The following is a 24,010-nucleotide window of genomic DNA, read 5'->3' as shown; positions in this document are numbered from 1 at the left end:
GGAGCTCCGATGAGCCTCAGGTAACCAGGAGGCCCCTGGAGACAATGAAAAAATAATAAAGCAGAAGTCCTATCTTCATCTCCCTGCCGCCGCAGGGAGACTCTTCTCTGACCCTGGCCACAGTGGGGACAGGAACACTGAGGTGTGGTGGTGGGAGGGGGCAATTTAACCTCTTCTCTGTTTCCTGCCCCCACAGAGGTCATGGGTCAATCTCCTTGTGGCCGTCATGGTGATGATATGGGAAAAGTGGGTTTTTGAAAAATTTCAAGATTTGCTTCTAAGCCTTGTAACATCCCCAAAAAATAAAAGTGTCATTCCCAAAATGATCCAAACATGAAGTAGACATATGGGGAATGTAAAGTAGTTATTTTTGGAGGTATTACTATTATAGAAGTAAAGAAATTGAAACTTAAAAGTTTCCACTTTTTGGTAAATTTGGTATTTTTTTATAATTAAAAATGAATTTCTTTGACTCCATTTTACCAGTGTCATGAAGTACAATGTAACAAAAAAAACAGAATGGCCTGGATAAGTCTGGGATAAAAACCTTGAGGCCTCATGCACACGACCGTTGTGTGCATCCGTGGCCGTTGTCAGTTTTTTTTCACGGACCCATTGACTTTCAATGGGTCCGTGGAAAAATCGGAAAATGCACCGTTTGGCAGCCGCATCCGTGATCTGTTTTTCCTGGCCGTGAAAAAAAATATGACCTGTCCTATTTTTTTTCACGGCCAACGGTTCACGGACCCATTCAAGTCAATGGGTCCGTGAAAAAATACAGATGCACACAAGATTATCATCCGCGTCCGTGATCTGTGTCCGTTTTTTCCTATAATTTCAATGGCAAACTTGACTTAGATTTTTTTCATTTTTCATGTCCGTGGATCCTCCAAAAATCAAGGAAGACCCACGGACGAAAAAACGGTCACGGACCCAGTTTTTGCAGACCGTGAAAATAAACTGTCGTGTGCATGAGGCCTCAGTCTTCTGCGCAAGCGCAGCCCGGCTGGGAGAAGACTTCAATCAAGCCCAGCCGAATCCAGGAAGTGAACGTCGCGCTGGACAAAGGAAAGTATGAAAACTGATGGGAATACCCCTTTAAAGTGAAAAATGAGCCCAGTCCCTAAGGGGTTAAGCACTCTTGGGTGTAATCCATCTGGACCCAGAGCCTTGTTCACATTTACCACACTTATCTTGTACCATATTTCTGGTTAGCCAATTGAGTATTTACTGGATGTACTAACAGCCCCAGCACCACAGATATCAGCTCCTTTCTCTTTTGTATATACAGAGCTAAAAACCCATTTAGTAACTCTGCCTTTTCCTCATCTTCAGTGACTACCCCCCCTTTACCATTTAGGGGACCTACCTGCTCAGTCCTTGTTTTTTTAGCTTTTATATATTTAAATAATTTTTTAGGATTTGGTTTGCTCTTTTTGCTAATTTTATCTCCCTTTTTACAGATTTTTTTAAGCCCTTTGTAATCTTAAAATGCTACAGCTGACCCCTCAGATTTGTATTTTTTAAATGCCTTTGTCTTATTGCACTTTTTACAGTAGCACAACAACTTCTACAAATGCATAGTTGCCAATCGCCCCAGCAGAGGGTGACTCTTATGAAACTACCAGTAATTGGCGGTTTATGGGAGGTTCCTGGCAGTTTTGGGGTGGTTTTTATTTACCAAAAGCTGAAACCAATCCCTCAATTGATCGGAGATACTGGAACACAAGATGATCCTGCAAAGACAACATCTGGTTTGTTTGATGGTTTTTATTCTGTAAACCGTTATTTGCACAGGACAAGACCCAAGCGCCGGGGAGATGTTCCACTACAGCCTGGGCTCTGGTGACTGCCATTACAGAGTGCCCCCTACTGTGGTGTTTAGAACAGTGCAGTTACATCTAGGTGGTGCACACAGGACAAATCCATCATCCCCATGGGCTACTCCCCATAGGAGGACACACAAGGACACAAAATACAAGGACAGACAAAGCTCAGGAAAGTGCCTTTTGCCAAGAATGGGACACAGGATGGCGGCCGCTGAACACTAGGTGCCGGTTTACAATCTGTGCGCCTTGTAGAAATTAATGAGACCATTTGTAGAGGAGTCGTGAGAGGTGACGGGGGCATTGGACTCCAGTTCTGGCTCGATCTTCTTGGCCAGTTGTTTCCCCAGTTCAACCCTGCAGAGAAGAGAGTCAGAAGCCATTAGGCCAGAGCCTCATGAGCGAGTTCAATGCATTACATATCTGAGGTCCCATCCTTACTCCTTGCCAGGATCGCACAGCATTGTGTCAGTGTAATTCAGTAGCTTTCAGGACTAAGGGTTACACAACATTTACTATTCAGTATAATGCTGTGCAATCCTGTCAGGATGAGACCTCTCATTGACCCATGCTGCAAGCTTATCGCATTGAACTCGCTCGGGTGCCTCTGGCCTTAGTTCCAGAGTTTTACCTTGGCATAAATCAGGGATGCTCAACCTGCGGCCCTCCAGCTGTTGTAAAACTACAACTCGCACCATGCCCTTCTGTAGACTGATAGCTGTAGGCTTTCCAGGCATGGTGGAAGTTGTAGTTTTGCAACAGCTGGAGGGCCGCAGGTTGGGCATCCATAGATTCTTAAAGGGGTTGTTTACAGGAAAAACATGGCTGCCCTCTTCCAAAAACCACACCACACTCTAGCAAGTTTTATCTGGTACTGGGAGCTGTAACACAGCCAGCCAGGATGCAATACCACTCAACCCATCAAAGTGGTACTGTTTCTGGAAGAAAGTAGTTCTGTTTTCTAGTAGAACACACCCTCTTTAAAGGGTCTGTCACTTAAGCGATACTCACCCCCACTGGTCGTAACTGTTGATATCCCACACAACTCCTTGAACGAAGATCTTGTGTTCATACATTGCTACAAAAGAAGCAAAAAATGAAGTCTAAGTCACAGATGAAACAAGGACGGAGATCTGTGTCCACCAGTCCTGAGGCCACCACTAGACGTGGCCTGAAACTTCACAATAACTGAAGACACTTACCAATTAAAGCGCCCAAGATGAAGGGGCTGAGTTTGCCGAACACTATAGAATTGGTTGGTCGGTTTCCTTCAAATACCTATAAAAAGGGGAAAACCCAAAATCAAACTTAGCCTGGAAACAGTGAACAAGCAGGTGATAAAATGCTTTAGCAGCGCAACAGATGAATAGTCAGAACATTAAAGGGGTCTTCCAGTGTAAAATATTACCAACCCATCATCAGTATTTGATCAGTGCAGGTGTAGCTGAATGGAGGGGCTGACATACATATGTGACTTCCAGGCATCAGAAAGGCCGCTTTCAAAAGAGCGTATGGAAGTCAGTCAGTATTGGGCTATGGATTCCAGCTCTACCATCAGTATTGCATCAGGATTTATACATGTTAATTCCTTTCTTATTGCATTTTTAATGCATTCCACAGGCTATAATATGCATGAAACGCGAACATGTAGATTTCAGATACTGGTGGAAATGATATACCCATGTGAATAGCTGTAATTATTAGCAGCGGATTCCGGTACGTAACATCTGGGCCATATACGGATTGTGAATACACTCAGGTGAACGCGGCCATAGCGGAGTACAAGTACTTAGCTATATGCGGCAGCGTCACATGTGTCATCCCCGCTCCCTTCAAATAGGAGCACAGGACTCAAATCTGGTGATTGGCAGGGTCCCAGCGATCAGACTCATTAAAGGGCTTGTCCCATTATGACAAGTTATATCACACTGGGAAGGGCCACACAGTAGTCACACAGCAGACGGGGGCAGTAGAAAGCCACATACTGCAGAAACACCAATCAGATGAACAGAACGATCAGTAATCACAGAAATTCTACAACAAATCTGCCACATGTGAACGTATGCCGAGGCCCCATACTAGGTTACAGCCACAAATCCTGGCCCAACCACAGATATCATGGCCCCGGACTGAGGAGGCTGTAGGTGCCGATCATTAGACCTGCAATTGGGTCATGATTTGCATCTGTAATATGGACACTATAATGCACCCGCATTATATCTGTCTGAAGAAAGAATTAAAGTCCATCTGTCAGCAGATTTATCCCCATGACACCGGCTGACCTGTTACATGTGCACTTGAAGGCATCTGTGTTGGTCCCATGTTCATATGTGCCCACATTGCTGAGAAAAATGATGTTTTAATATATGCAAATGAGCCTCTAGGAGCAACAGGGGCGTTACTGTTACACCTAGAGGCTCTGCAACTGTGCACCCTCTGCACTTTGATTGCCAGGGGTGATCACGTTTACACTGCCTAGCCCTGTCAAAGTGCAGAGAGCACCGCAGTTGCAGAGAGCTGAGCCTCTAGGTGTAATGGCGCCACCCCCGTTGCTCCTAGAGGCTCATTTGCATATATTAAAACATTTTTCTCAGCAATGTAGGCACATATGAACATGGGAACACAAATGCCTTCAACTGCCAAGCGGACATGTAACAGGTCAGCCAGTGTCATAGGGACAAAACTGCTGACAGATGCCCTTTAAGGTGAACATGAGTCAGTTACCTTACCGTCAGTGGTATGCATTACAGTCCATTCAATAAAATCCCACAAAGCTCATGTCGAGCGGGATTAGGAGTGTGACTGGCATCTATATATCTGCTGGAAAACCCATCCAGGGATACACAGGACAGACGTACCTTGTGTGGCAGCAGTTTCTCCAGTTCCTCTCCAGACAGTCCAGATGCTTGTAACTCGGCCTTTGCCTCTTCTGTAGATTTCCCCTTCATGAGCGCCTCGGTCTGAGCCAGGAAGTTGGCCATGAGGATCTAACAGAAAGTAAAGAACTGAATCTCCTGACCAAATAAAAACCTCAAAATGTTCTTTATCAGAGTTAGGCGGCAGTTACGGAACAGACTATAGTCTGCCATGGTTGAAGCAAAGGTACCTGGTTGTATCACAGGGGTCCATCAGCCTAAACTTTACCTGCAGAAATACTGCGCTATAAGAAAATCAGACCCAATGAAGTGCCAGGCGGCCATAGCCGTGCAGGTTTCCTCTGCTCTAGGGCACACAGGCTGCCATGCCTCATAGGACTGCAGCTCTGTGTACAGCTACTGTCAGCTGTATTCAGTGGCTGGCCATCTCAGGATTGCGGCAGAGCCCTCCAGATTGTCACAGGGGTTCTTCACAGCAGTCCACATATTTCGCTAAGAGGGTTCCCCACTGGACTACAAAATACAGCCGTCATTACTGACCTCTATTGATCAAAGATCAATGAGCGTGGCCAGTCCGATAATATCCAGCATGTCACCAGGGTCAGTGGTTCAGATTGAATATTTCTATATCCCATTTACCAGGTATCGTGACATCTTACCTTATGGTGAAGCCCATCACGGATTGGATTTTGGCTCTGTGCAGGAATCATGAAGTCACAGGGGATCATACGGGTGCCTGGGGTGGAGATAGGAATTTAAAGTTGGATTAAGACGACAAAACCTAACCCGATGCAGATCAAAAGGAAACAGTCTGCAAGTCCCAGCACACAGATCTGGAGGGGCTTGAAAATATTCAGTTTGGCAATCATTTTATTCTTCTTGTGAATATGAATCTTAAAATGTAGCAGTTTACAATTCTGCCGCTAGATGGCGACATCTGAGCATAAAACAGCTGCATCGTAATATAGTCAAATCAAATGACTCCTGTTCATGCATTTACTGTGCAGAAGACACTCAAAATATATACTGATAACTGCTATATGTCCTTAGTCAAAGGCTTTATACCAAAGTGCACACACTTAGATCTAGATAATTATTTCCCCCCCCTCTTCCCTTATCCTGTGTCTGGCTGTACAGAGACGGGCTGCAGCAGTTGCCTCCCCTGTCTGCACTAAGAGAAAGATTAAAAGGTTTGTGCACGTTTTGGGCAGGTGTGCAAAGGGAAGCATACTTTCCCGCTTCCCGACACTGGCTCCTGTGCTCTGCAGCCAGACTCCCAGTTTCGCTAGCCTCAGTGGCAACCTGCTCCCCTTGAGAGGGCAATTGGCTGCAGCAGATTGAAACCAGGAGTCTAGCCGCAGAGCGCAGAAGCGGATAATTATACTTCTTTGGAGTTCTGCCAACTCCCTCCCCACTTCGAACATACACAACCCCTTTGAGCCATGTTGCTCAGCTAAACTCCACTTTTTCAATGGTTCCCAATTTGAAAGTGTTACAGATCAGCAGAAGATTATACACCCCCATGTTCTCTGCAGGATTTCCACAAGTGTGTCTTTCAGGAACATGTAGAAAGCGCAAGACTATAGGCCAAAAGAGATTACTAACAGCTAGTAATAAGCATACAAGTATAAAGGGAATAAGCACAAGATACTGAATTCCTGTTTACATGCAGGTCCACTGCCCTACATGCTGGCACTGCGAGCATGGCTGCTGATCGAGGGTTCTGTACGGACTGCGCATGCGCTGGTTTCCCGGTCTGTCCCCAGTGTAAATGAATCAGACTTCAGTGCCCAGTTTAATAAGGCTTGATTCTGTCCGCCCGATTTTAGATACTGAGATTTTGGTATATTAGTCTGCATTCTCTCATTACAAATACACTAGTTTTACCCCCACCTGTCGTTTCATTTTTGATAAAAATAGGTTTTCTGTATGGTAATTACCTTCTTAACGTGCCCAAGGGGCTGTTCCTCCGGCAGTTTGTGCCCAGCTGTGCCCCCTGATCTGAGCCCAGCGCCGCCCCGCTGTTAATTTATTCACTACTCTCCGGCCTTTTTTTCAGTGCGCCGTAATCTCACACGTCCGGGCCACACGGTGTCCTGGCAGCAGCCTGTGATCGGCACATGTGTGGGATTACATGAATAAATTAACAGCTGGGCAGCACTGGGCTCAGATCAGGGGCGCGGCTGGGCACAAACAGCCAGAGGGACAGCCCCTTGGGCACGTTAAGGTAATTACCATATGCATAAAACCAATTTTATTTTAAATCAAAAATGAAACAGGTGGGGGTAAAACGAGTGCATTTTTTTATGAGATAATGGAGACTAATATGATGATACCAAAATCTCAGTATCGAAAGTCAGCCTGACAGAATCCCTTTAACAGCTGGGAATACAGACTGGCCAACCCCGTCAAGCAGCAGCCATTATTATACAATATTATGGGGCAGGATACACTGGCGCATTAGGCTACTTCCCCCCCAGTGCTTTCCCTTTCTGCTATTGAGATCCATCATAGGGTCTCCATAGCGGAGGAAAGTGCTTCAGTTTTGTCCCCATTCATCAATGGGGACAAAACTGAGGAGAACGGAGCGCTCCAAAATGCATTCCTTTCGGTTTTATTGCGTTCCCATAATGCACACAGAAGAACTGCAAGCAGCATTTGAGTGCGTCCTGGGATGTGGAGATAGACTCAGTCAATGGTGACGGATCAGTTCTCTGACACACGAAAACAGATCCGTTCCACCATTGAGTCACAATGGAGTTAATGACGGATCCGTCTTGGCCATGTTAAAGATAATACAACCGGATCCGTTCATAACAGATGCAGATGGTTTTATTATGACGGAAGCATTTTTGCCGATCCATGCCAGCTCCAGCAAGAACACTAGTAGGAAAGTAGCTTTACATAGAACAGGAAAGTTCTTTCCAATACATAAGCCGGCTGTAGGACCTACCCTGGTGTATGAGCTGGTAGAAGGCATGCTGCCCATTAGTGCCAGGCTCCCCCCAGACTACAGGCCCGGTGTTGTAGTTGACACGCGCTCCGGTCTTTGTAATGTATTTCCCATTGGACTCCATGTCTCCCTGCAAAAATACAGAATAGATAAGTGTTGTCTAATGAGACCAGGCGCGCTCTGCAGGAGGAGGATATGAAGTACCGCAGACCTGCTGGAAATAGGCGGCGAATCGGTGCATGTACTGGTCATAGGGCAGCAGGGCCTGAGTCTCACAGCCGTAGAAGTTGATGTACCAGACTCCCAGCATGGCCAGAATGACTGGGATGTTGTTTTCCAGAGGAGTATTGCAGAAATGATTGTCCTGGAAGGCAAATTAAAGTTTCATTACAAACTAAAAAGCAGGACATACCCTTAGAATGGAGTCCTCTAAAAGGGTATTCCCATCTTGAAGGATATGCCATTACTTATGATCAGTGGGGATAGGACTTCTGGGACCCCCACCAATCTGGAGGATGAAGGGGTGCAGGGCTCATGTTGAGGGACCTGCCTCGGCCTTTGCCAGCACAGCTTCATTCAAGTCAATGGGACCAGCACAGCCGGGTAACAGGGGCACAATATGCAGTGCCAATGAATCAGCTCTGCAGCCCCTTCACGCTCTAGAAATTGCATCATCACCCCCCAATCATAAAACAATGCCAAATATTAGTAAAAGGTTGTTTTACACGGTGGGTTATTCTTGTAAATTCCACTTGGTTGCAAGTATTTCAAGGGGTGTTCTTGATACCAAAGTGGGTTGCACTGCAGGGTATAGCAGTTCTGCAGCGAAATCAACTACTATGCAGTGCCCGATGGGGTGGAGCATGACACCAGGATTATGACTCCGCCATGCTACTCCAGGCTCCAGGCTTGTATTGAAGGCTGTTTTGGGTTGTAATATCTTTTAAAAGTAGGCAATATTGTATAACAAAAAATCTATATATAGCAGGCACGTGAAGAATCTGTGCCAAGTGATGTCATCGGTGCAGGATTGATTGTTTGCCTACTCCTTTTTGCATATCCCCTCTAACTAGTGATTGCCAAGTTCCATTATTCATGTCAATGTTTTTTTGGGAAGGGTACATTTTTCCTTGTACAATGGGGGATAGGATAAGGAATGAAGGTCACAAGATGAGGAGCAGACGTACCATCCAGTGAGCTCCAGCAAGAAGTTTCTCAAAGTTGTCAAATCCTAAAAGGTAAAGAAAAATAAAAAATTTAAATATTCTTGAAAATGACAAAGCTCTACTGCCGAATGAATAAAGGACTTACCGACATGGAGGGCAATGGAGAGACCAATGGCGGACCAGAGAGAATAGCGACCTCCGACCCACTACAGGGAAGAAGAGGCGATGATAACTATGTCACCATATACTGCCCCCCAAGTGCAAAACTGAACGACCTTTAGGTGCACAGCAGAATGGCCGCGTTGTAAAGGGCAGGAAAGGTCAGAGCCCAGAATAACCCTGCGGGTACAGGTCAGGTTACAGCCGGGGTTATGCAGGGAACAGACACTAGACAAGTGTTGCCCAACCTGCGGCAGCTCTGCAAACGTATAACCGCCACTATGCTCCGATACTGGATCGTTTTACAGCAGCATCAGACTGGAGATTACTGCTGTAGAAGCTTATAGTACAACTACCCCCATCAGATACTTACATCCCAGAATTCAAACATATTGGCCGTGTCAATCCCAAAGTCTTTTACTTTTGGCTGTGAAAAAAAAACAAAAAAAAAAACAAAAAAAAACAGACAGGACCAGTAAGTAAAAGGTTTAAAGTAACGAAGCTCTCTGCAACCATTAGAAAAACTACAACACCCAGCATGACTCTGCAGCTTTCAGGTATCAGGGCATGCTGGGAGTTGTACTTTTGAACAGCTGGAGAGCACTGGTGCAAGTAATACTGTAAAGGGGCACTCACAGCATTGGTAGAGAGGGCAACAAAGTGCTTGGCCACTGCAGATGGCTGAAAGAGAACACATCAAATCCATGATCATCAAGTGCCATGAGAAATATAATATAATATATACACACACACAACTCTGACAATAGGTAAACATTCCTATAATGTCCAGTAGGGAGCGCTCATTATCCCATGTAGCTACAGTTCTCATTGGTGGACAGGATCAGGCAGGACGGTGCTGATGAAGTCACTAACGATCAGCTCCCCGGACGGGTGACATCACAGTCACTGCTATTAATTTGGCCACAAATCTCAAAAAAATCCCTAAAAGTCACCATAGAAGGAATGTGAGGTTCAATTAATATGGGAGCCATTAATGCCAGGGTACAGCCATGACCACCGGGTTATTGTAAGAGGTCATACTGATCGAGTGCAGTCACTAGTGACCTGTGGGGGGAGACAACCATCCAAGTAGGCAGGTGTCTAGGGTGGGATGTGGGTTGGAGAGCATCTGGTTGACTGCTAGATTTCATATGGCCAGCTTTAGGGTCAAGCCTTGCTTGGTTTAAAGGGGTTACCCTTATAATGACCACCCCCAATGCCCGGGTGACGCTAGGGAGGCTCATTCCAGTCACGGCCTGCTATTAGCTGCTCCCCACATCACCAGATGTTTTGATCCACGCGACGGGAGAAGGAGTGACATAGATGCCAGGGAGCAGGGCAAGTATAATCTATATAAGGTGCCTGGGCATTGGGGTGGGGAACGTCATTATAGGGGTTGGATAATCCCTTTTAAAGTCCTGGCACAGTTTCTGCCCATCTGTATCACAGCTTTCCGTTTTTTACCTTCTCACATACTCACATCTTTGGCGGCCTTCAGGAACCACTCCTTGGCGGTTTCGGCATTGGTGATGGTTTCCTGGGTGGTAAAGGTCTTGAAAAGGGGAAAAAAAAAAAAAAAAAGTTAAAACTTGCTGAGATGATGCTCTAGAAGGGTTAGGTTTCCAGATCGGTCAGGATGGATTTCACCAGGAACCAGCATTTAAAGCTGGGGGCACATTGAAAGCTACATGAGGTACTGAGGTAGCAGAGGCCCCAATGAAATACCAGAGGGGCCCATGCAGAACGCTCAAAGCCTCAGATGTCGGATATATAGCTCAATGTAAAGTCTGTACCAGAACCCACATGGGCCATGTGCTTGCAGGGGGATGCACATGGCCCGTGTGGGTCCTGGTACACATTATATATATATATATATATATCTCTGAGGCTTTGAGCGTTCTGCATGGGCCCCTCTGGTATTTAACTGGACTAATTGGCCGTGGATGGGTCACCCATGCAGAATCCACTGTCCCACCACCTGTCCCCGTCCAGAGCGACTTTGCAGGCTTTAGAGGTTACATAGACAGGACATGGGAGCGAACTACTCAGGCAAACCAAGAATACGGAGTCTGAGATCAGGGGCCACAGAGAAGCGAGAGAGGACATGAGGTCCTTTTAATCTCATCTATGGAGGCCTGGAAATCTGAACAGGAATACACAAAGCAAATGTATTCCATCACCTGAGCGGAAAAAAAAAATATTTTCATGAATGTCGTGATGCCAAGAACCCCACCCTGCTAGAAGAAATCTGCCAAGTCATTACAGGTCTGCAGAAGTATATTGCCACTTGGATAACCCTGCTTCAATGCTCAGCCTACCACAGGGGTGATGCAACACTGAGCCTCCTTCAGTCTTTACCTAAAGTGTGATGGTAATTTTTTTTTTTAACCATACGAAATGGGCACATGAGAATCCGTAGTCCTATACAGTGCGGTACAGATTCCACTGGGGTCACACTGGGCGCTGTACAGCCCAGACCATGGCTGCTCCTGCCTGTACCAGTGCTGCTCTCCTAAAGACTGGCACAGATGGGCTACGTCAGAGTTCCAGTGGGAACACAGAGGAGCGATGCCTTATGAGAGCTCCTGCGCTTACTCAGCTCGGCTAATAGCTTGCATACCACATTGGTGCAAGCAATTTACAGAGCGGGCACAGGCGCTCACACAGACATTACTCCCCTGTCTGTGCCCAATGCAACCCATGTCGGCCAGGCTTTAGAAGAGCAGCACTGGTACAGGCAGGAGCAGCGATGGTCTGTAATGTGCTCAGCGAGACCCCAGTGGAATCCATTAAAAGTTTAGGTACTCTAAGTGAACTGGCCCGACTACAGTCCTCTGCACAGCCGAGTGGTCAGGAGCGCACTAAGTAGGGGGCACAGTGCTGGATGAACACCTGCATTCTCAGAACTGGTGGGAGTAGTAGTGATAACATTGCGTTATAAGATGGGATTAACCCTTTAAAGTCAGCCATGAGTTCCAAGACTCCCATCAATTTCTGAAATGGGGCAGAAGGCTCATGGAAAGTCTATGTATTGGGGAAAGGGCCCTGAGCTCATCATCTGCCCCTGCAGCCAGACCTCACTGATGAAAACCTCGGCAACGTCCCTGTGACGTAATCAGAATCTTTCTGAAATGACAATTACAGTACGAGATGGGCAAGGTCCACAGCGAGGCGTTCATGAGGGCAGATCAATCATTACCTTGGATGCAACGATGAAGAGCGTGGTCTCTGGGTTCAGTTCTGCCAGGGTTTTGGCCATGTGGGTTCCATCGATGTTGGAGACAAACCAGACCCGGGGGCCACCTTTAGAGTATGGCTTCAGTGCCTCAGTGACCATCAGTGGACCCTGGAAGGACACAGGTGGACAGTCAGGTCTTCTGCTGGCTAGATCATCAAGTACCTAGATATACATGCTCAGTCCTTACCAGATCGGAGCCACCGATTCCCACATTCACCACGTCCGTGATGGCCTTCCCACTGTAACCCTTCCAGTCTCCGCTGCGCACTTTCTGAAGAACAAGAAGCTCACGTCAGCCAGCGATAGACGAGCGGAAACAGAGGTAGACGCCAGGACCGGCACTGTACCTGACAAAACGTCTTCATCTTCCCCAAGACGGCATTGACTTCTGGCATCACATCCTTGCCGTCCACCTGGATAGGCGCGTTTGAGCGGTTACGCAGGGCAATGTGTAGCACAGCACGGTTCTACAGGCAAGGGAACAGTTAAAAATCTGGGGGGATTCAGTACTTGCTTTAATGGGCGTTTTACACTGCCCAATGCAAACTGCATGGGGATAACAGTTTATTCGGTCCCCATAGACTTTGCACATCGTCTGCAGCACACGACATGTTAATCAGCTGAACTAGAATTCATAAGCACGTTCCCATCTCATGCAATTATTGCAGTGGAGATTTGCTGATGACACCCAGACTGTACTACGATCGTCACCCCCCAAATACAATCTGCATGGGCCCATGTAAAAAGCGCCTATTGACTTATGTGGTCAGTGGGGCTATAATCAGCCCATGTGATAGGACCCAAGATCACAGAGATAACGTTAAGTCACTATACACATTGCATTCCTGATCTGCTTCATCATACACCGCAGACCAGTCATTTTGCCCTGAAAAGAGAACGGTGCCAACTAAAACAAGCCAACGCCAACTCATACAATCTACTAAGACAGAAAATGTGCTGGCTCGGGATCGAGTGAAAGAAACCAAACAGAGCACACCTGGGGAGAGTCCGAACCCCCACGCCCCGCACCGTGCATTGAAAACGCAACCTCAGGTGAGCTTGCACTTCTCCTGCCAAACACCGTTCAGTCCACACCCTGCTAATGCTACCAAGATTACTGAGGCAGAAAGGTACCCATCCCCCACCGCAAGTCAGCCCGTGAGTGTACGATTGGGGATGCAGCCATCGATAACTTTATTCTCCTTGCTACGACTCTGCAGATGCCCGCAGTAGGGACAGTCGCTGTGCAGGCGTGTAGTGGGTAGGACATGGCAGTGAATGGGTTACAGCTGGTACCTCAGTGAAGTTTATCTTCTCGGCAGAGAACATGCGCTTTCTGGCGGCCTCCACACCTCTTGACCGGGCCTGAAAGATGTAAAAATAGAGCGTTAGTCTGAGCCATGTGCCCCCTCCGCAGAGAAAGGCCGATGAGCACAACGCTGAAGTGCAAACTAAAAGGTTAACTATACGATATTGTACAGGAGAACACAACACGAGGGAGATTCTGCCATCCTATAGCAGCTGCCCAGATTCATGATCGCCCATTGGCATCAAGGATCATCCTGCTTGTAGCGGATCAGCCGGTGATACAACAGACTGGTGATCGCTGCACAACTATTTTTGGGCCTCAATTTTTGCAGGTCGGAGGCAGACCAGTTTATTTCAATGGGATTGCAAAAGATCTGCGCACTGTCCGCATCCATTCTGCAAAAATAAAAAAAGTCCTATTCTGGTCTGTTGTGCAGACAAAGGGGAAACGTGGGACGGAAAATGTGATGCACACAACCGGTATTAGTGTTTTTCAAATTCACGATTTGCAGACCACAAAAGGAATACAGTCGTGTGCTTGGGGCTTAAGGGTAGGTTCACAGTTTTTTGGAGGAGCGCGTGCGGCAGATTTTCCTTCCGGTTTTCCAGTGAACGACAGCTAAATCCATGTAACGCACTAGCTGCACACACACCAGTCCTTACCCCTGTGTATTTCTCTGTAGTCCCCGGTGTGACTGCAATGTAACAGTGGGGCAAATGCCAAGAATGACAGAATAAGAGGTGGCATCATTCTAAATCTGCGCCCTCGATTCCCATGTAATAGAGTATCCCTTACAGATGCCACCTGCCTCAGCCCGGTTCATCTAATACAATACGCCGGCAGATAAATCTAGAAATCGGCTTCAAAGTGTTAAAAAGCAGAGCCTGGAGTGTAGAAATATGGGCGATCAAGCTACACGCAGCTTTTTTCGTCCGGCCGAACATCGGCACATACGCCGGTAAGCAGCTGGGTCACCAATGGATCCCCTTAGTGAATGGGAATCCGGCAACATGCGGTGGTATCCCGCTGTGCCAGATACGGTTAACTCTGGCAGTCTGTTCCTCCGCCAGAACAGACTGCTGGAGACCAGCCCGCAGACGTGAACCCAACCCAATATGTATCAAAACCACTGCAAGAACAGGAAGAGGAAAAGTAGCCATTTGTCAATAGAACCAAAATTGTACAGGATGACCCACGAAAAAGTAGCCGCCTCCAGATACAGCATCACAAGATAAACGAGGCAGAGACCTGAATGGGGTCCACTTTCTGCAACTTTTCTGACTTGCACAAAAAAAAAAAAAGTGGATTAGGGGAGTTAATTTTTTTAACCCCCTCCATCCCTAATTTACTATGCATTCTGTATTCAGAATGCTATTTTCCCTTATAACCATGTTATAAGGGAAAATAAAATCTACAGAACACCGATCCCAAGCCCGAACTTCGGGACTCCAGAGATGCATGTTAAAGGGGCGCATTAACCCATGATGGGAGCGGCAGTTTTGCAAAAACCAGAGACCACTGTCCTAGAGGGCTGAGACTCCACGCACTGTATGGCGCCATGTGCCCGTTTCTCTGTGGCTCTTTTGTAAGGTTCCTCTCTGTTGCCCCATTAACATTAAGAAATTCACCTTCCATTTTCCTTCCGGTCGCAACAATTGCATTACAGACCAGAACTGACAGAGGAAGAGGGCCGAGCAACAACCGTGCGGCCACGAAGTGTGTAATGAGAGCAGCACAGAGCATTTCAGCTCAAGAGCCAGTCAGGCAGCAGCAGTGTGGGTGAGGAGAAGATTTTTCGGGGGGTCTGGACCTTACCAGTTCTATCAGCAGCTTGATGACCTCTTCAGTGATCAGGTTCTTGGAGTAATCCACCAAGATTTCTCCTTCTCCGGTGTTGAGGGTCTTACTGTGAAGGAAGGACACAGAAAGTTATGACGCTGCATCCCCCCCCCTTTATAAGATGGGATACCCCTCTAAACATCGGTGAACTGGGCTGGTCCCCATTATAAGCGGGCACCTGCTCATGCAATCAGTGTCTCTGCCAAGTGCTGGTTACATGATGCTGCAGGTTTCCAGATGAGCGAGCGGTTTTTGTGTTTGACCAGTAGCATAAAACACTTGTGTGCGAACCGCTGGTGCGTGAACCTGCACGTCTACGCCCGGCATGGTATGACATATGCAGATTACAGGGGTCTGCCAACATCCAGAAGTCGGAGGGTGAGCCTGACCATACTTGTATCAGGTCTATAGGCATCCTCCAACCTAGCCTCGGGCCCCGCACCACCACCCATCCCCATGCCAGCCTTGCACCATCCTTCACAATACTGAAGGACAGTCCAGCCTCGCTGGAGATTAGAGCTTTCCCCACAGCCGCCCCCTCTGCCAAGTGATCTCCGGCCGCCGGGGTGAGGAGACCGCAACTGTGAAGGTTACGCTAAATATAACCAAGCAGAAGGGCTGTATACGGAACGTCACACCGCCCCGATAACCAGCTGCAGATAGCTGCGATAGAGGAACGGTGACAATCAATGCAGAGGAGCAGGACCTGCACCCCCAGAGAGGTTGGGGGGGGGGGTGTTAGGTTTCCACCTGGCCAATAGCACCATTTTATGGGTCCCCCAACCATCTAGACAAATCCACTCCTATGGGCCTGGTGGCTGCTCACATGAAGCGGGGGGGGGGGGGGGGCAAAGATGGACAAGTACGAGTAGTGCACCACGTGGCCCCCGCCCTACAAAAGGAGGCAGCGCCTACGTCTCTCCCCACAGTAGCGCGGCTGTTACCCCAACTCCCATAGTCTACACTGCAGAGCGTCGCGTGTACGATTTCAGCCTCTTTGTCTTCCGAGATTTTTTTTCCCCCTTCATTTATCTTGGCCCCCACCCCCTTTAAGTGTTCTTGTGCAAATATTGGACACTGTGGCCCTTGGACCAAAAAGGCCATGCGTCCCCTGCCACAGACCGAGCTACCTACAAAACCATGCCACCAGCAGCCATTAGGCGGCACTATACACAGCTTTTCCCATAGACCCCAGTTACATTAACCGCATGTTACATAACCGGTATGTTACACAGAAGAGGATGGAGGGGACGTGGGGAAAGCAGCGGTGACACAAGACGCCCCTGCAAGAACCTCTTGTGACAATAAGTGTTACAACGTATCCTCTTCACTTCCTACAGAACGCCTGGCCCCAAGAGCTCACAGTCTAATCCCCCTGTTCCAGGCAGCCCACCGGCATTCTTACTGCCTTAAAGGAATTTTCCATCAATAAGCTGCTGTCCTCTCATTAGCCACTGACCAAGAGTGAGAAAGCCAGAACCAAGAACGGCTCCGCAGCTGCTGCAAAACTACAACTCCCAGCATCCCCCTAGCAGCACGCGGAGACGCTGGGCCTACCACTCCCCCTCTACAAGTGACGGCTCCTCCAGCGAGATGTGTCAGGATGCACGTACAGACTGCAAGGAGGAATGAAGGGCACAGGACCCGGCCACCACTGCAATGCAAGTCTGACTCATCCCTCAGGGGCCCCCCCACCTGTCCCAAAGGGGGCCCCGCTACCAGCGTGTAGCCGAGTCATATAGCAATGTACCAGTTAACCCTTTCAGTAACGCGCTGCAGCCACAGCACACCCCCTCTTCCTGCAGGGTCCTAAAGCCTCCACATCTGTCACCCAAGAGGACTGAAGCATGGGGCTGGGGATGCTCAGGAGTACTGGAGCATTGGGCCCGCCCCCCCCCTTGTACAAATTGCATATCAGGGGGCCCTAGATTTAAGCTCTGCATCTAACAAGCCAGGGGGTGACTACAGCCGGCCATGCTAGTTACAGTGTGTCGGTGAAGGGGTTAAAGGGGGTCAGTTACACAAGGAAGAGGGAGGAAAACCAAAAAGGACTCTTCCCAATGCCAGGATGCCCACATTAACCCTTGACAAACCCCTACCCTAACACAAGGGGATAATTTAAAGTCACTCCACGTCATACACATACATTAACCCTTTAGGCTAGGGATAAGCAGCAATTTTCTGCAGACACCCCAGTAAATTTTTATTTTTTGCACCTAATTACCCAAATTCTGCAACTTTAAAAGGGACCATGCAGCCTAAAATCTGTGCACAGCCCCGCCCCCCTCCAGCATCATAAGGGTTAATAGCATGCAATGGTGCAGGTGACGTCACTGACAGTGAAATGACGTATTGGTGACGGGCAGCCATGACAGAAGACCCCCCCTTACCTGAACTTGTTGAACCGTTCCTTGTCGGCTTCGAAGAGCTTCCTCAGGTTGAGGCAGCCATGGTTGGCTTCGTAGAACTTGGCCAGCTTCTGGTAGACGGGGTCACTGGTGAGCGCCATGGTGGAGAGGTGAGAGCCGGAGGAGTACGCAGGACCGCTGCTGAGCGATGACAAGTGGGCGCCCCGCTGACTACGCCTCTTATAGGCAATGACAGGTCCAGGCAGAGGGAGGGGACACGCCCACCTGGCGAGCCTACACGTGCTCCACGGGCAGCCAATAGGACGCTTCGGCTGGATCAAGCCTTGTCGCCTGTCACGTGATCTCCGCCCCGTGAATCCGGAAAGTGGCGGCCATGTTTGGTTAGACCAAAGCCCATCGACGACGGTAGGTCGTGGTCTTCAACAATATGGTTCCTTATGGAGACCGAGGCAAAGTGAAGGAGGGATATATCAGCCATTTTATGGACTATGTCCTGTAGATAGAATTTATTTGGTCTGGGTGGTTCAGGTGTCAGCGGTGGGTGTTTTTAAAGGGGTTGTCCTACCATAAGAACCTGTAGAACATCTATCAGTAGATCTGTCCCTATGACACTGGCTGCTGATCTGTTACATGTGCAGCTGAAGACATCTGTTGGTCCCATGTTCATATGTGCTTGAGAAAAATGAAGCTTTAATATATGCAAATGAGCTTCTAGGAGCAACAGGGGCGTTACCATTACACCTAGAGGCTCTGCTCTCTCTGCAACTACTGCACCCCCTGCACTTTGACAGCAGCAGGCAGTGAAAATATCATGACACCTGGTCCTGTCAATCAAAGTGCAGAGTGCACAGTAGCTGCAGAGAGAGCAGAGCCTCTAGGTGTACCGACAACGCCCCCATTGCTCCTAGATGCTCATTTGCATATATTAACCACTTCACATCCGGGCCATTTCCCCCCTTCCTGACCAGGACGAATTTTGCAAATCTGACATGTTTCACTTTATGTGGTAATAACTTTGGAACACTTTTATTTATCCAAGCCAGTCAGAGATTGTTTTCTCGTGACACATTGTACTTCATGATAGTCATAAATTTGAGTCAATATATTTCACCTTTATTTATGAAAAAATCCCAAATTTACCAAAAATTTTGAAAAATTCACAATTTTCCAAATTTCAATTTCTCTGCTTCTAAAACAGAAAGTCATACCTAATAAAATATTTATTACTTAACATTCCCCATATGTCTACTTTATGTTGGCATCATTTTGTAAATGTCATTTTATTTTTTTAGGACGTTACAAGGCTTAGAAGTTTAGAAGCAAATCTTGAAATTTTTAAGAACATTTCCAAAACCCACTTTTTTCGGATAATTTCAGTTCTGAAGTCACTTTGTGGGGCCTACATAGTGGATACCCCCATAAATGACCCCATTGTAGACTACACCCCTCAAGTTACTTAAAACTGCGTTTACTAACTTTGTTAACCCTTTAGGTGTTTTACAAGAATTAAAGGAAAATGGAGATTTTAAAATTTCACTTTTTTGGCAGATTTTCCATTTTAATCAATTTTTTTCTTTAACACATCGAGGGTTAACAGCCAACAAAACTCTATATTTATTACCCTGATTCTGCGGTTTACAGAAACACCCCATATCTGGTCGTAAACTGATGTAAGGGCACACGGCAGGGCACAGAAGAAAAGGAGCGCCACCTGGTTTTTGGAGGGCAAATTTTGCTGAACTGGTTTTTAGATGCCATGTCCCATTTGAAGCCCCCCTGATGCACCCCTAGAGTAGAAACTCCCAAAAAGTGACCCTATTTTGGAAACTAGGAGATAAGGTGCCAGTTTTATTGGTACTATTTTGGGGTACATATGATTTTTAATTGCTCTATATAACATTTTTTGTGAGGCAAGGTAACAAAAAAATTGCTGTTTTGGCACTGTTTTTTTTTTTTTTTTTTTCACAACATTCATCTGACAGGGTAGAAGATCATGTGCTATTTTTATAGAGCATGTTGTTACGGACGCGATGATATCAAATATGTCTACTTTATTGGTTTGTTTGTTTCAGTTTTACATAATAAAGCATTTTTGAAAAAAAATTATGTTTTTGTATCTCCATTTTCTGAACGCCATTTTTTAAATATTTTTCTGGTCATGTGATATTTTTATAGAGCTGGTTGTTCCGGACGCGGCGATACCTAATATGTATACTTTTTTAAATTTATTTCCCTTTAACACAATAATAGCATTTTTGAAACCAAAAAATTATGTTTTAATGTGTCGATGTTCTGAGAGCAATAGTTTTTTTTTTTTTTTTTTTAGCGATTTTCTTATGTAGGGGCTCATTTTTTGCGGGATGAGGTGACGTTTTTTTGGTACTATTTTGTGGGACATAAGCTTTTTTGTTTACTTGGTGTTGCACTTTTTGTAATGTAAGGTGACAAAAATGGCTTTTTTTGACACAGTTTTTATTTTTATTTTTTATGGTGTTTATCGGACGGGGTGGATCATGTGATATATTTATAGAGCCGACGCGGCAATACCAAATATGTCTATTTTATTTTTTCTATTTTTAAATTTTTTTTTTATTCCTTACTTGGGAATTTTTTTATTTTTATTTTAACACTTTTTATTTTTTTATTTTACACTTTGCATCCCCCATAAGGTCATACAAGACCTCTGGGGGACTTTTAACTTTACTTTCCCCCCTCCCCCCACTATTGATTTCTCCTGTAACTGGGGCTGACATAGTAGCCCCAGTTACAGTGGAGATACACCCCCCAGAGAGGCTGTACAGCAGAATACAGCGCTGTACAGCCTCAGTGCAGGGCTGATCGAGGTCTGTAGAAGACCTCACAGCTCCTGCCCTCTCCCGGCCCCGGCGGTCATGTAACTGCGCTTCCTGATCTGTACACACAGCGCTGTGTATGCAGCGATCTAGAAGGCAGGGACACCTGGGAACTGTCCCTGACTTCTCTAAGGGTTGCCCTGCTGTCACTGACAGTGGGCCCCCTGCTCTGCAGCTGCACGATTAGCGCGGAGGAGCTGCCATCTCTGAATGGATGTTCAGAAACGTCCATTCAGAGATAGAGAACCACCTCCCGGTGTCACGGAAGGTGTACAGGAAACAAGACAATGCAAAATGACAGTGGCGTAACTAGAGTGTTATGGGCCCCAGTGCAAACTTTGGATCGGGCCCCCCCCCCCCCCCCCATTTATACAAAGAAGCGGCAGAATTTCTTACTAAGGGCTCTTTCCCGTGCGGCTAGTCCGCTGCGTGAATGAGAGCCAAGCCCCATTCCGGACAGCAGAGACAGCTCCGTGCCTCTCTGTGACCTTTTTACTACAAAATCACAATGAGATAAAGTTGTCACCGTGATTTTGTAGCAAAACGATCACAGAGAGGCAAAGAGCATTATCAATCATGTTACTACTCAGTGTCTCTGCTGTCCGGAGCGGGGCTTGGCTCTCTTTCACACAGCAGTTTAGCCACACGGGATCCGCTCGTGTTAAAGAGCCCTAAGCCCAATGCATGGCTACACTCACCCAGTCCTAATAAAATCTGGTCCTACCTCATCCAGGGTGTCTCTGGCGTCGGCGTGATGTCCGCTGGATCCAGAACAAGGTTCCTGTGGTGATAGAGAAAAAAAGAATAATCACATAAGGAAGGGATGGTGACTGCCCCTATGAAACTACCAGCAGGGGGCGCTGTGCTGGCCTGGTAGACTGAGCTATGCCAATGTATAGCAGGGTAATTTAGGACATTTCCCCTAAGTGCAACCACACAGTACTAATGTCTACATTGTGGCCCCTCACAGTACTAATGCCCACCTTGTGGCCTTTCACAGTAATTAAGCCCACCTTGTGGTCCCTTCACAAAAGTTATGTCCTTCTTGTGGCCCCTCACAGCAGTTATGCCTACCTTTGTTCCTGTCACAGTAGTTATGCCCAGATATGTGTCCCTCACAGTAGTTATGCCAAATATGTGCCCCCTAACAGTAGTTATGCCAAATATGTGCCCCCTCACGGTATTTATGCCAGATATGTGCCCCCTCAAAGTAGTTATGCCCAGATAAGTTCCCCCTCACAGTGGATATGCCCAGATATGTGCCCGCTCACAGGGGTTTGCCCAGATATGTGCCCGCTCACAGTGGTTATGCCCAGATATGTGCCCCTCACAGTGGATATGGCCAGATATGTTACCCCTCACAGTAGTTATGCCAGATTATGTGCCCCTCACAGTAGTTATGACCAGATATGTGCCCCCCTACAGTGGTTATGCCAGATTATGTGCCCCTCACATTAAATATGCCCACATATGTGCCCCTCACAGTGGTTATGCTAGATTATGTGCCCCCCTCACAGTAGTTGATATATGTGCCCCCTCATAGTTATGCCTTTATATGTGCCCCCCTCACAGTAGTTATGACATATTAGGTGCCCCCTCAGTAGAGATGCCCACTTTTGTGCCCCCTCACTCTAGTTGTGCCCATCAACCCCCTTCCCCTTTGCCCCCAGTCTGCAGTGTTAGGAAAAGAAAATAAAAAAACACATACTTACCCTCTTCCCTGATGTTGCGCTGCCACACTCACATGGCACTGCTGGCTGTGCTGAAGGCAGTTTCCCGAACCTTCAGAGCTCCTCCCACAGCCAGCAGCGCGATGTGCGGCCAGCAGAGGGAGCTCTAGAGCTCCTGCTTCACTGATGATCTGGATACAGCCTGGCAGTGACAAGAAATGCCGGGCGGACTGTATGTGAGTGAGTGCGCGCGTCCCCCCTCTTCCTCCTCCCCCCCTCTGCGCAAACCTCCCCCACCTTGCTTCATATTAAACATGTAATGGAGCGCCCTGATGGGGGCCCGGCATTGTCACTGTACTTCATGCTGGGCCCCGTCACAGCGCTTCATTACATGTTAGTACAGCGGGCCCCTCCCCCCGCCGGGCCCGGTCGCAGTCGCACTCCCTGCGACCGCGATCGTTACGCCCCTGCAAAATGAATATATGACTCACTGGATCCCAAACTAAGGAACAAAAGGGAGACCCCTGCATCAGACCTGGCTCTCTCCCTGTCTGCTCAGCCTATGCGAAAATCCCAATGGTGGATGATCGCATATCCACGTACCTCGACTATATACCACCTGAACACCCTACAATAGTGAGGGGACACAACCACCAGCTCCCTACACTAGACACGGAGGGAGTCAGGGTCACCTGGGATCCAGCAAACAGAAAATCACAAATAAATGTACAGCACTTATCTTGTAGAAGGCAGGAAAATAGGATCAGCATGCACACACATTATGGGGAGGAATTTAAAGGGACGCAATCAGTCCAACTACATGACAGCTGAGAGAGGCTAACGAGATGAGGAACTGAAATTCAAAACAAAGAAAACTCAAGGAGGAGGTTCTGAAAGGCTTCTGTCAGAGCTTCTCAGCTGTCTGGTTGTGACAGTACCCCTCCCTCTACGAGTGGACTCCGGACACTCAGAGCCCACCTTCTCAGGATGGGACCTATGGAAAGCCCTGATGAGACGAGTGGCCTTAATGTCCGTCACTGGGACCCACATCCTCTCCTCAGGACCATAACCCTCCCAATGAACGAGGTACTGGAGAGAACCGCGGACAAGACGAGAATCCACAATCCTAGAGACCTGAAATTCAAGATTCCCATCAACCATAATCGGAGGAGGAGGCAAAGGCGAGGGTACAATGGGTTGAACATAAGGTTTCAATAAGGACTTATGAAAAACATTATGGATCTTCCAAGTCTGAGGAAGATCAAGACGGTAGGCAACAGGATTGATGACAGACAGGATTTTGTAAGGCCCAATAAACCTAGGACCCAACTTCCAGGAGGGAACCTTCAATTTGATATTCTTGGTAGACAACCACACCAGATCACCAACATTCAGGTCCGGACCAAGCACACGTCTCTTATCAGCCACACGCTTATATCTCTCACTCATGCTCTTTAGATTATCCTGAATCTTTTGCCAAATAGATGACAAAGACGAGGAGAATCTGTCCTCATCAGGTAAACCAGAAGACCCCTCTCCCGAGAAAGTCCCAAACTGCGGATGAAACCCATATGCACCAAAAAATGGTGACTTATCAGAGGACTCCTGACGACGGTTATTTAAAGCAAACTCAGCAAGGGACAAAAAAGAACACCAATCCTCTTGATTCTCCGCCACAAAACAACGCAGATATGTCTCCAGATTCTGATTGACGCGCTCTGTCTGGCCATTCGACTGCGGGTGGAAAGCAGAA

At 47.3% G+C, this 24,010-nt stretch overlaps 1 protein-coding gene across 1 annotated transcript; it reads right to left on the bottom strand.

Moving 5' to 3' along the window:
* Positions 1-1,755: 1,755 nt before the first annotated feature.
* GPI (glucose-6-phosphate isomerase) lies at positions 1,756-17,980 on the bottom strand. The gene is made up of 18 exons (XM_044270243.1): positions 17,757-17,980; positions 15,343-15,433; positions 13,515-13,583; positions 12,566-12,685; positions 12,406-12,489; positions 12,180-12,326; positions 10,461-10,532; positions 9,617-9,661; positions 9,354-9,407; positions 8,967-9,027; positions 8,843-8,886; positions 7,867-8,019; positions 7,656-7,785; positions 5,362-5,438; positions 4,685-4,813; positions 3,029-3,104; positions 2,838-2,904; positions 1,756-2,183 (listed from the first exon to the last, which is right to left on the bottom strand). Exons 1-18 carry the CDS (start codon positions 17,873-17,875, stop codon positions 2,060-2,062), a joined length of 1,662 nt encoding a protein of 553 aa, XP_044126178.1. The 5' UTR covers positions 17,876-17,980; the 3' UTR covers positions 1,756-2,059.
* Positions 17,981-24,010: the final 6,030 nt, after the last annotated feature.

This window comes from Bufo gargarizans, chromosome 10, assembly GCF_014858855.1.
Source record: "Bufo gargarizans isolate SCDJY-AF-19 chromosome 10, ASM1485885v1, whole genome shotgun sequence".
Lineage (NCBI taxonomy): Eukaryota > Metazoa > Chordata > Amphibia > Anura > Bufonidae > Bufo > Bufo gargarizans.
The sequence above is the reverse complement of the archived record's forward strand: the minus strand, read 5'-3'. Positions and strand labels throughout refer to the sequence as shown.

Bases quoted from the DNA above. Each gene is read 5' to 3' on its own strand.
- GPI (XM_044270243.1), bottom strand. From the start codon at position 17,875: ATGGCGCTCACCAGTGACCCCGTCTACCAGAAGCTGGCCAAGTTCTAC. The intron at 10,533-12,179 runs GTAATGATTGAT...CCCCTTTTCAAG, and splicing joins TCTTCATCGTTGCATCCAAG to ACCTTTACCACCCAGGAAAC. The intron at 2,905-3,028 runs GTAAGTGTCTTC...CTTCTTTTGTAG, and splicing joins CATCTTGGGCGCTTTAATTG to CAATGTATGAACACAAGATC.